The 12546-nt window shown below is 43.5% G+C and overlaps 1 protein-coding gene and 1 pseudogene across 3 annotated transcripts; both read right to left on the reverse strand.

The window, feature by feature from the left end:
* Window positions 1-4214: 4214 nt before the first annotated feature.
* On the reverse strand, window positions 4215-6178 carry LOC136529503 (pentatricopeptide repeat-containing protein At3g53700, chloroplastic-like; annotated as a pseudogene).
* A 572-nt stretch (window positions 6179-6750) lies between these two features.
* On the reverse strand, window positions 6751-12546 carry LOC136527247 (uncharacterized). Of its 3 annotated transcripts, none has more exons than XM_066519896.1 (14): window positions 12058-12546; window positions 11308-11362; window positions 11065-11168; window positions 10728-10854; window positions 10547-10638; window positions 10148-10271; window positions 9555-9635; window positions 8912-9010; window positions 8578-8763; window positions 8386-8473; window positions 8231-8301; window positions 7989-8057; window positions 7752-7895; window positions 6751-7323 (listed from the first exon to the last, which is right to left on the reverse strand). In XM_066519896.1, exons 1-14 carry the CDS (start codon window positions 12096-12098, stop codon window positions 7120-7122), a joined length of 1485 nt encoding a protein of 494 aa, XP_066375993.1. In that variant the 5' UTR covers window positions 12099-12546; the 3' UTR covers window positions 6751-7119. The 3 variants fall into 3 exon arrangements, with proteins under 3 accessions (XP_066375993.1, XP_066375994.1, XP_066375992.1); XM_066519897.1 differs by having other exon boundaries at window positions 11308-11367; window positions 12058-12545; XM_066519895.1 differs by having other exon boundaries at window positions 11286-11367; window positions 12058-12545.

The raw sequence follows: 12546 nt of genomic DNA on the forward strand, positions 1-12546 counted from the left end.
ACCCCTGTTGCAGGTGACGCTTGAGGAGTTCCTTGTGTGGAGGATCCATCTGGTGGGCTCAGACGGAATCCTCATTATCTTATCGCTAGATGTTATCTTTTAATATTCCGCTGTTTATCATTCCGCACTCTGTATTTGGTACTGTAATAATGTACTTTTCAAGAAACTCTAATGTATGAGATGGACTTGTGTTGTAACTCATTTTCATTATTGGATCCTTGGGAAAAATGTGGATCTTTCGGGTTCTCCCTTGGGGTGTGCCCGACGGACACCGCTCGCGGTAGTTGCTTTCGAGGTGCTTAGTGTCTGATGGAAGACGAGCGCCTCTGTAAGTACGCTATTTCGGGTGGTTCTGCCACACGTCTGAACTTGTCACGAGCGGGTTGGCTACTTTCCTGCTGGTGTTCCAGTGATGGCGAAGTTAGTACTCAGTTAGTGGGAACCTAATTGCTAAAAAATAGTCAAGGAAATGCGTGTAGTTAGTACCCTGGGGTTGGCGCCGTACCACTCGGGTCAGTTGTAACCTCTCCAGTAAGCGGGTCATGGCCTAGCCCAGTATGGGTCTGACCGTCGCGCCAATTGAAATACAAACGTTTTAGCTCATTGTACTTATTCTGGCACTTTTTCTTGTTGTACCCGAGCCTCGTGATTTTGTTGAAGCCACGAACGACATTGGTCCACCCTAGTGAGGTTGGCGAAGTGGTGTTCCAGTGATAGAGGTCTTTCTGCTTGTTGATTAGGTCAAGAAGCAGAGAGCAAGTTTTGTCATCCCAGCTAGCACGTTCCTGGCTCATCTGATGCAAGGATCGACATTTGAAGGGATTATGTACATGGATGCATATCTTATGTCATACGGAGGGTAGTTCCAGTACGCAAAGATGAGAGTGGGCGACGAATAAGAGAACTTGCCTTTCCAAACCGTTTGCGGCGTTTTCCCTAGAGGTGGTACTGCCTGGCTGCAAGTGGAGAGCACGACGAAGTCGAAGTCGACGATGCTGCCAGTGTGGGTAGCCATGAGCCCCAGCGGATGAATCGTCGCTGTAGTCTCTGCAGCGGCAATGTAGAGGTCATTATGAAGTCAAACGATAAAAAATGCAGGAATAGTACGAGGTACAATCCAGTACAAAAATTTGAAATACGGTTTGGTACGTATAGATAGTGTATCCAGTAGATCTCATGATATGTTGCATTCAACAGAAATTTGATAACAGAATCAATGACAAAACCAAGCAAAAAGTTAAATCTGGTCAGCGTAATCAAGATGAAAATATTGGTAGAAAGGATAACAAAAGATGCATATTCATCACATTCGAATGCCACAGTATTTTTCTTACATACAAATTTCACGCAACAATTGGGGGTGTGCCTGAGAGGAAAAGAAAATCGCAGCTATGATGTACATCAACACACATCTAGATACAGGGCACATCCTCATGCAAGCAAATAGTGCAACTAAGTTACAACAAAACAAACAAATAGAGGGGACGCTAAGCAGGACTCACCATGTTCAGCCGTGAAGCTCGGATCCGGGAAAACTACGACAAACAAACATATGATAAGGGGGGACGCTATGCTTAAGTCACCGCATCCGGCCGAGGACGTCGGATCTGGTACATCTAGCAGACTAGGCTGTGGAGCTCAGCTCCGCGAAAGTAAGGAACGGTGGATCCAGAAAACCTACAAAACGTCGGCTCAGATCCGGAAAAACAAGAAGCAGAGTCCGTGCACCGCAATCCCTAGATCAAAAAACCTACAAAACGGCGGCGGCGTGGCTTGGGTTTTACCTTAATGCAGCAAGTCGGCCGGGTCGTGTCGATGGAGGCGGTGCGGCGAGGAGGGAGAACTGCAAGAGGAGCTCCTATAGGTCAGATTCAGCCAGGTGCTACGGCGGTGGCATTGAATCGAGAATACCTTGCTGCTGGCAGTCGGTGAGGACGAAGGCGGGTTGGGGAGGGAGGCGCAGCGCAACGTCAAGGTTCCGCGGCACAGCGTAGAGAGGTGGGCGGGAGCCGATCCGCTCACCACCGAGGGGGCCCGGCGACGCGGCGTAGACGACCGCCGGGACTCGAGCGTAGAGACGGCGACGAGCGACGCCTATGCGGGGAAACCCTAGCCGCTGACGCGAAGGGGAGAAGATGAGGGACGGTGCCGCATGCTGGGGGTTCGGTGGCTTATAACCAGCCGTTCGGCTGGGGCTGGGCTGCCGAATGGCTAGGCTGATAAGCCCAATACCAGCCAGCCCAGCCAGCCACATTTAGCCCTACCGAACAGGCCGACCTCGCCGAGGCAACGAGTCAACGATGAATACAGCCGGTCAGTGGCTCCTAGATTCGCTGCTTTCTTTTGTTAGAGGTAGCAATGGATTAGAATCAAATTCATATAGATAAATCCAATTAAATTTAAGGGAAAAAATCTAAGTCCAAACCTATTCTACTACAAAATAGATAATGTCTAACAAAATCATTATAACTACTTGTTCATTCTATATCAAAAGCTAGATCCAAAATTTGAAATCTTGTGTTTATACCTTAAAATTTTAGCGAAATCAGAAAGTTTATTAGAGATGACTTAATGCGATTGCAAGCTACTTTGTGCAAACCGACGTGACTATATATATATATATATATATATATATATATATATATATATATATATATATATATATATATATATATATATATATATATATCAGCCCACGTCGAAAGTCAAACCCTAAAGTAAAAATCTCATGCCCACACCTTAAAATTTTAGAGAAATCAATCAAAATTTTTTGGAGACGACTTAATATGATTGCTCGTTACTTTGTACAAATTAGTATGACTAACATTAAAACTTGACCTACCTCTCAAGTATTTAAGTCCATATAAAATTCATTCGACACTAGATTTTTTTTAAGTTAATGTCCAATGCATTATGAGCATTAAAATGCAATACATCCCATCCGAATGCATTCAAAACAACTAAAGTTCAATTAAACTTTAGATTATCTAAATCCACTACCACCTCTATTTTTACCAAAGCAACCATTGGACTGCTTGAGTTCTTGACCTTCCTCCAGTATCATCATCCCCTAAACAAAAACGAAATAAAAACATTGAGAAAATGCTACTATGAGTCAGTTCAAAAAAAATGCTACTATGAGCTAGCTAGAGATCAGAAGCACACAAACTATAGTTTTGTAAAAAAAAAAAAAAAAAAAGGTATCGGAGAAATTTAGAACGGGTACCTAACGCATGCACAAGAACAGCCCTTGACATGGTGTTACAAGACAAGACTCAATCTGAGATTCATAGTTACAATTAGCCTGATGTACAACATACTAATGTGTATAAAATGGTATTTACTATCTATGACCATTCTTGGATCTTTGTTAAGTTGATCTACAGGCGTGATTGGCTCATGGACAAGCCCAGCCTAGCTCACATCTAGGGTCCACGCTCCTGGGCTCTATTCGCTTATCTTATAATCCGTACTTTTCAGCTTGTTTTTTTAGCCGTAACAGTGTTTTTCTCTCCCAACAAATCAACCGAAACAGTGTTTCGGCTTGTTTTTTCAGCGAAGCGAACGGTGCCAGCTAAACACAAAATTAGACAGTCATAACAAGTTGTTTGGTTGCTCACACAAGTAGGGGTGTAGATAAAAAAAATATCATCATAATATTTATAGTGCTACTAGTATCTCCTAGCTCTTAATTTATCTTATTACTCATTAATTTAAATTGGGATGTGTTAATATCACTTAGTATGTGATAATAATGCATTAACAACATCGTTAGATGGCTAATTACTCGCATCATGTGAGCTGGCTAGAGAAATACAACCATCATCCTCATGTCCCTGTTCGGTAGGACTTATTGCTGCTGCGGTTGATTTGTAGGGCTGATTTATTGTGAGAGAAAAACAATGTTCCATGGCTGAAAAATAGGGCTGATTCTGGTTGATAAGCTCGAGCGAACGGGGCCAGGTTCGGGTGCTCATGCAGCAAACCGAACAAGGAAAAGTCTCATCGCCTAGGCCTGATCAGAGAAAATCCGACAACTAATCACGCCCTACATGATTGATTACATGGTCAAAAGCTTCTGTTTACATTGGAGTCCTCATTTAGGGTAAGCACCAACCACCTCCATGGTTTGCAGGACAATAATTCGTTTTCCTCGGATTTGATAAGGACTTGTATGCCCAAAATTCATTAAGCCCAATAATACATCCAACAAATCTACAAGTTAGCAACCACATGACGTGCCAAAACTGACGAGGCACTGAGGCAGCTGAGGATCATCGGTAGGTCAATCAATGTGCGCTTTAAAATGTAGTCGTCGAGCAAACAAGGCCCGCGCTTGCCATTGACATCCACAAGTCCTTAAGAGAGAATACACGCTGCATCATCATCGAGCATCTGTTTAAGCTAATACTCTAGACCTACAATGAAAATATCTATTTTGCAGATTCTAAAATAGCTTGCTCACCAGTTTGTTAAACATTCTAGGTACTGGACTATTCCTATACTTGAATCCGTATGTAGCAGAACTGCCGGAGTTCAGCGCGTCAGTACTAACTCCATTTTTCTCAAACAACTCCACCACGTCCTCCCAATACATGATGCTCGTGCTGTTGCGCACGGCCAGCAGCAGTGCATCGTAGGTGGCTTCATTAGGTACAACCTGACCATGTGATTCCATCTGGCGACACAACGAGAATGCCCCTTGGAGCTCATTGATCTTGCAATACCCGTCAATGACAATGTTGTACATCTCCGTTGTTGGTACCAACCCTGTTTTCGCAAATGTCTGCAGCACCTTCTCTGTGAGTGAAACTTTCTGAATCCTGCAAAGCTCCTTCAACAAGGTAACACAACCATTATCCTTTGCAGCAACACCGTCCTTTGCAGATTTTTCAATGATGCCCAGTAGCTGATCTTCGTTGATTCTGAAGAGGAACTCAAACAGGCTGCCATGAACGATCTTGTGTAGTGTCGTCCCGTGCATCCGCATCTCATGGAACAGAGCTGTAACGTCTCCCAGCCGTTCAGCCAAGCAGAGTTCTGCCATCAGTGAATGGTAGGTGTATTCATCTGGCTTGAAGCCATCCTGCACCATCTGAGCCCGCAGCTGGATCGCAGCCTCAAGATCCCCACTCTCGTTCTTCTTCGAGGCGAGAACATGACTCAGCCTCTTCAAGTGGCCATTGATCATGACAGTATATGTGAAATTATTTGGCGCCATGAACATGTCTGCCATCTTGCCGAACATCTTGACAGCGTCGTCGCCCCTACCGGCCTTCCAGAGCCCAGCGAGTACCAGGTTGTAGGAGTGAGCATTGGGAGGTGCCATGCCATCGTGGCCCGTGTGCTGGAGCCATCGACGCCATCCGCCGTGATGAAGATTTCGATGAGCACGTTCCGGGGGATTTTGTGTGGGCACTCCCGGAATTTTTCCAGCATCCGAAGCATTTGCCGCTGTTGCTTGGGTACCTTCAAGCCCGCCTGCACCATCCAGGTTCGCAGCTCTGAAGCAGCCTCCAGATCTCCCTTCTTCAGGCAGTCATTCATCATATTCATGGTAAGGTAGCGGTACCTGTAATGTTTTGGCGCCGCGGCCGTGTCCGCCGTTTCGCCGAACACCTTGACGGCGTCGGCCGCTCTCCCGGATCTCCAAACCGCGGTGATCGCCCTGCTGCGCTGGCGATCGGCGAGGGTCTCGAACACGCGGCGCGCATCCGCGCGGCGTCCGAGGGAGAGGAGCTTCACCATGAGGTGGCCGCAGGAGGTCGCCGACGGCCGCGGCAACTTGGGCGTGCGGATGAGGAGGTCGATCAGCAGCAGCGCGCCGTCGGGGAGGTCCGCGCGCGCGGATGCCTCGACCAGCGCGGACGCCGCGCCGCTGAGGTAAAGGCGCTGCCCACGTGGGCCTGCGGCGGCCAACGAGCGGTACATCTCGGGGACGCCGGCCGCCCCGACGGCATTGGAGCGTATGAACTGCTCCGCCCGGTTAACGGAATCCCGCAAACTTCGGGCGGTGAGGAGGGCAGAGATCTCGCCGGCGACGACAGCGGCGCTGGCCTGGGCGCCGGAGGAGAGGGAGTGGTGGCGAGGGAGGAAGAGGCGGCGCCATTCCATAGCTTCAACAGGAACGGTTCGGCTGGTCAGGTGGCGCACACAAGCTGGCAAGCCACCTGTGCCCGAAAACGAGGTTCTGCTGCCCTGCTACCAAAATAATAAGTGGATATACCTCATTTATCGAAGAGTCAATTTTTAAATTTAATTTAGTATATAAAAATAATATTAATGTTTATATTTTCAAATATATTTATTATGAAAGTATATTTCAGAACCAAACTCATAATACATTAATACTTATTACAGATCATAAGTATTACTATTTTTAAAATATATATTTAATCAAACTAAAAAAAACTTCTCGAGTGTACTTATTTTGAAACAGAATAGAAATTTAGGAGTACCCAGGCCTTTTTTTTTTGTGAAGCTCCAGTGTATAATAGATTACTTGACATTCCCAACCAGAGGTTAGCATAAGGTAGAGACTCAAAACGTTAAGTACTACAATATCAATATGCCAATGAGATTGTGGATTCACGTTTGCAGAGCACATAAAGGTCCGTTAACATTTCTGGTGATGATTACCACGCCCAGAGGCAAACCCACACAAATCAGAGAATGGCTCAAGATAGCAATGCATGTGCCACCAACCATTTCACGCCAGGTACGACAGTACAGCATAGCAAATCAGAGACGTTACCGAGCAGCATAAAAATGAGATTCTGTCGATACAACTCGACCTTCAAACCCTACACAAATCCTGAAAGCAATGCACTGGTGCCCCTTCCCCAGCCACAAGTCCGGAACAGTTCCTAGCCTTGAAATTTACAGGATTAAATTGGAAAGAATCATAAGAAACGAATATTAAAGGTTGGCAGTTAACACATCGGGGCTGGGACAATCCATGACCTAACAGAAAGATTTCTAAGTAATGTTCAACCAATGTACACAGCATGATTGGCGCTGAATGTCAGAAGCTCCAAATCGCAGCGCAGGTTCTGTCGATGAACCATCAGTGAGTTCCTAACAGATTTTTTCCAAGAGTTAAATGGGTATTCACAGTTGTCAAGATGATTTGGTTCTCTTGTGTCGAGCCTGGCCTTGGAGACACAACCGGAGACGCTGGGATATGTTTTCCCCCATCTCTTGCCTCTCCTTTTTTAACCTCTTCCACAGTGATAGATTCTTCTTCTCCTTCGGGATCGTGAGAGGTAGAGGTTTCCTTCGTATCCGTCTCAGTGGCGTTGCTAGAGCCCTTAGTGTCATGCTCTACAGTTTGGGAGAAGAAAATGAGATTAAAAACTGTCCTATATTTACTGGTTCACAGATCCAGCATAAGCAGGACATCACTAATTCGAAATCAGCCTTATATTGTTGAAGTACTCCCTCCGTTACAAATTATAGCTCACTCTAGTTTTGCCCTAAGTCAATCTTATCTAGCTTTGACCAAGTTTATAGAAAAATATATTAACATCTAGAATATCAGATTAGTTTCATTAAATTCTACATAATGTCTTGATAGTGAATTTGTTTATAGATGTTAATATATTTTTCTAAAACTTAGTCAAAGATAGAGAAGTTTGACTTAGGACAAAGCATAGTGAACTATAATTTTGAACATATGGAGTAGCAAATAAACACAAAGACTTCTACCATTCTAAATCTTAAGGGCCTATTAAAAGACTGAAGAAATGTACCTTGAGCTTATGATTAGGTATCTCAGGCTGCTCTCCTGATGACGATCCATCACTAGCTCCACCCAAGGAAGAACATCTTCCCCAGCTCTCTCTGTTTGAGCTGGTGTATGAACAGCATTCCTCTGTTTGTCTGTTTGCTTTATCCTAATAAGGAAAGAAAACTCCTTAACTTCAAGTAAAGAAATCACAAAGATCATTATTTTTTTCTCAAAGAAACTAGGAAATATCTTATTTTACCTCTAAATGACACTCTCCTGTGTTACCGTCCATCTCAGTGAGGTTATGATTTTCATCCAAAAGAAAATCCTGCATTTGAATGGAGTTAAAATCTCAAGTAGAATAGGAAGGGCAGACAATAATTGACTTTTTTTTTTCTCGAAAACGCAGGAGAGCTGTGCTTCATTATATTAAGAAGAGAATAAAGGGTAAGAGCCCGAACAACACCTCACACACACACTCACGCCCCAACCGTGACTTACCAAGTCATTATCATTTTTAACAGATAGCTGATTTACCCTCTCTGTCAGCAATTCAACTACTGATTTTGTAGCTGAAACAATGAAAACGAAGTCAATAAGCAGAAAATGGTTACTTAAAGATACTAAGTACAACCATTGAGGAAGAAAAGCCACACCATTTGTGAAATTAGCTGTAGCAGCTGATGAACTTCCTGCATCAGTGCCAGCTGCCCGTAGACCATTGATGATCTCATATAATAAGCTCTGAAAATTCAATTACATGTATAAGTAATCTACTAGGAGAGTTTCATACAACATGAGGCAGAAGATTTCACACAGGATTGCAAAGAAATGAATTGAAAATTTACCTCATTGGTACCAGCACCACCCTTAAAAGCACCAAGGTTGTAATACTTATCAAATTTATTTGTGCAAGTTGAAGGAAACTGAGGTGGGTGAAGAACATTGTAGAAGAATATTGAAACAGAGTCGTAATAAAACTGGGGCCTTGGGGAATTGTGATCACCCTCAAATTTGATTAGATTTTTATCCCCCTGAAGAGGAATAGAAATATGTCACCAACATGGGCAGCAATCAGAAGGCCCTTCAGCAGGAGCAATCACCAGTGATGAGGCTTGTATGCATTTAAAAGCCATGTATGTACTGATCAGCCTTCCTAAAGCAAGCTAGAGTGATACTTACCGCATATGCCTGATGAATACGTTCTGTGTGATGTGGCTGAATAAACATATCATTTGAAGCATGTCCAAATAATGCAGGAATAAACGTCTTGGGTGCAAACTGGCAAGGCAAAAAAAAACAATGTTACCCAGAAAGATAGTCTATTCACATCCTATGAGTTTGACTGAAAAATGGAATTGATTATGATAGTACTCCTAAGAAAAAGAATTCACAGTATAACATGTAGTTTTATGCTACAATCAATTTTACACAAGCAATATCGCTCAAATCTCAACTCAAAATCAATCTCATGTAGAAGTTTCGACTTATCTAATGTTAGTGTTCAGAGCCAAGACAATTGAGAATCCTAACTTGGGTGAAAAAGACACATGCAATAAACCATTCTTTTTTCCTTACTTTTTCTTTTTGCATTGCAGTCAAGTTGCTCCTTTGAGGCCTAATCAGGTCAAAAATAGGCTAACCATATGCGTTTCTAACTATTCCATGCATCCATTCATAGGTAATGCATACCATTGTCCTTGTCAAGGATCGTAACTATAACAATGGTAACAAAACGTTCCAATCCACCTTTTTAAAAAGTTCTACCAGGCTCTTCAGTGATTGAACTAGTAGAAAATAGAAAATACTATTTTGGAAAGCGAACCTGGACAACATTAAGATCCATTATGTCAAATTTAGCTCTTCTCTGAATGACACGTCGCATGTACTGAACAGCCATCTTAACCTGAAAAATATATGTATCACAACAACCATCAAATCATGTGAGTATAGCAACATACAGTGAGCACTTGAACAGAACATGAAGCAGGAAAGCCTATACTGTGTACTTTTACAACATTAACAACAGCACTTCTATATTGTGAATCATTTGCAATCTACAATCAGCAAGCATTTTTTCATGGAACATCAGCAGCAGGAAACAGAAGCCAGGTGCTGAATCTCCCTACTGGTTCAGGATTTAGAAAAGTTGCTGCATGGGGTATCAACTCTAGGTTCACGCCCCCAAAGTGGCCTAAGATACAAAAAACTAGTTGCATGACTTCCTAAAATATTTTTAAAAAAAGAATAACTTTCTTGTTATACCAAGTTACCAACAAGCGTTCTACATACATCTCTTATATAACAATACACATATGTGCCTATAATTATATCATAAAAAGCACATACAATTCAACAGTAAAATGGTTACTTTAATGAAAATAGTGAAGCTAAACATTCACCACAAGATAATCATACCGTGAACTTAGGAACTCGTATTTTGTAAACTTCTACGAGCTCCATCATCAAGTCATATAAGTTAGCGAAAGCACTATCCAGAACCATGCCTGCAATTGAGGGGTCTTCTGCTCCATATAGCAGACTGCAGCAAATATATGGACACAAGTTGTCATGAATTACCAAAATGCAAATATATGAAGAATAATCTAAATCAAGATGCTTTGCAGAGTTAACTGCAAGTACCAGGATAGGGGTGGGGGGCAATTCAATGATCAGTACAAACTCTTTAAGATGCAATTTGTAAGAGATATATTCTACTATAATCCAACACCACCTAAAAAGGTATATTATCACAGAAACAGAATGATGGGCAATTCTACGCAAAGTAGAGAACAAGCATTTTAGATAAATTAATACCTTGTAACAGCACCCATCGAGCGCCCCCAAAGGCCTATACGAGAAACTTGCTTATTACGCAGAAAGGACACAGCACATTTGAGATCCTGCTTCTGGGAGTACCACAGTGATAATATTTTTCAGGACATGTCATCTAAAATATAATATGAATGTCGCTACAAAATTTATAATGACTACACACCTCATGCCAACCAAGGCTGACATAATCTCCACTTGATAGCCCTGATCCGGCAAAGTCAAGTGTAAAAAGAGTGATATTTGAAGGAAGAAGTATGACAGCGGCTTCATTTGCATCTGCTCTGCATCCACTGCATTAAATTAATGAAAAAACTTGTTAAATGAACCACATTGGCTATTAAAGATGGTAAACAGCAAAAATGGAAATAAGATTCATCTTGATAGCGGTAGACAAGTAAGAGCTTCAAAATTCATTTGATCAAAATGTTTAAGATGTATGAATTATGATCAACAGGGCAGAAATTAATAGCATGACTGCATGAGACAAGAGATGTAAGTACCTATTCCCATGGCAGTAGACTACACATGGAAGGGCAGTGTTTTCTGGGATGACAGCAGGAACATAGTGGCTGCATTTTAAGGTCTGACTTCTTTCATTCGTAAGCTGCAACATACAATGATACAAGTAAGAGTAAGGTTGATATACAAATGATATCGATAGTCATCACCAACATACAAACGGATGACACGGAAAACCTCGATAGTCCTGACCCTTACTTGCCTCCAAATCTAGTCTTTTATACCTCCTTCCGGCGAGAGTAAACTCTGGCTCCCATAAATACTGATCTGGATTGTACTCTGCACTGTAAATGCATTGCCAGTTAACCACCACTCAGCAGGAAACAGAGAGAAAATAATTTGATACAGATATCAAAACCTGAAGGCTATGAACCTAAAAATATTCATTTATTGTAGCTGTCTTACAGAAAAGGCACAAGTTTATTTTAGAAAGTACAGTTGGTATAAATGCCATGTTAACTAAATGCAAAGGCTTTTTTTGGTTTACTAACACAAACCAGTTTAGTTGTGCAACTACAGCACATGTGATTATGACGAGCTACTTGCTTGACTGAAAACCTGGTACTGGACTCTCAATAGAAAGGCTGAACAACAAATTTTTACTCCTGTACTAATGTACCATTGGGGTCTAAATGAATCCAACAAGGATTCGAGCACTTCAAGTACAGAATTTTCGCATTCTTGTGCCTTGAGAATCGTTGAGACTACAGTGAGAGGCGGGTACGTTTTTCCTTACAACAGAGGCTGATGATGTTTTTTCATTTCGTACAGAGGCCGATAAATTGCAATAGGCTGGTCTAGCTATTTGCTATCGATATAAAATTCATGCACTAAACTCCTACTCTTAAACGTGAAGAATTGTAGCGACATATCATCACGGGCAATGGCGTAAAGGCTGCCAAATCCCACCAACTTGCACTTGCAGCAGAAAGCAGGCCAAATTCCGGCGACACGGGTGGGAATAAAGTGATTACCGAGGCGGCCGGATGACGAAGTTGACGAACTGCTCGATCATCGCTTCCCGAGGACGACGAAGCAGCGACGGCGGCGGCCTCCGGGGCGCATGTACGTCGCACGCCCGCCCACCAACCAACCAACTCTCCCTCCAGGAATTCCTCTCCCTCCGCACACCTAGACTCGCCACCAAATCAACTCAGCCCGAATTCTCCGGCCCCGGCAGCCTCAGATCCGCGCGAAACCGCCCGCGGCTCCCGGCGACCCGGAGCCCGGAATGCTCGCCGCAAGCCGCGGGGCCCGGCGAGCGGGGAGAGGAGCGGGTACTCGGAGAAGGCTCCCCGCGTCCACCGCTGCGGCTGCGGCTGTGGCTGCGGCGGCGGGACGAGGTGGGGAATGGAGTCGGGGGGAGCGAGACGGCTGAGACGGGACGGGAGTAGGCAGAGGCAGTGTGGCGTGGGTAGGGAAATGTGAACGGTAACGAGGAGAGGCGAACGCGCAGAGTCTAT

The sequence above is a fragment of the Miscanthus floridulus genome, chromosome 19 (assembly GCF_019320115.1).
Source record: "Miscanthus floridulus cultivar M001 chromosome 19, ASM1932011v1, whole genome shotgun sequence".
NCBI lineage: Eukaryota > Viridiplantae > Streptophyta > Magnoliopsida > Poales > Poaceae > Miscanthus > Miscanthus floridulus.

Bases quoted from the DNA above. Each gene is read 5' to 3' on its own strand.
- LOC136527247 (XM_066519895.1), bottom strand. From the start codon at position 12,098: ATGATCGAGCAGTTCGTCAACTTCGTCATCCGGCCGCCTCG. The intron at 11,368-12,057 runs GTAATCACTTTA...ATGCATTTACAG, and splicing joins TTCGTCATCCGGCCGCCTCG to TGCAGAGTACAATCCAGATC. The intron at 8,302-8,385 runs GTGTGGCTTTTC...TCATTGTTTCAG, and splicing joins TACAGCTAATTTCACAAATG to CTACAAAATCAGTAGTTGAA.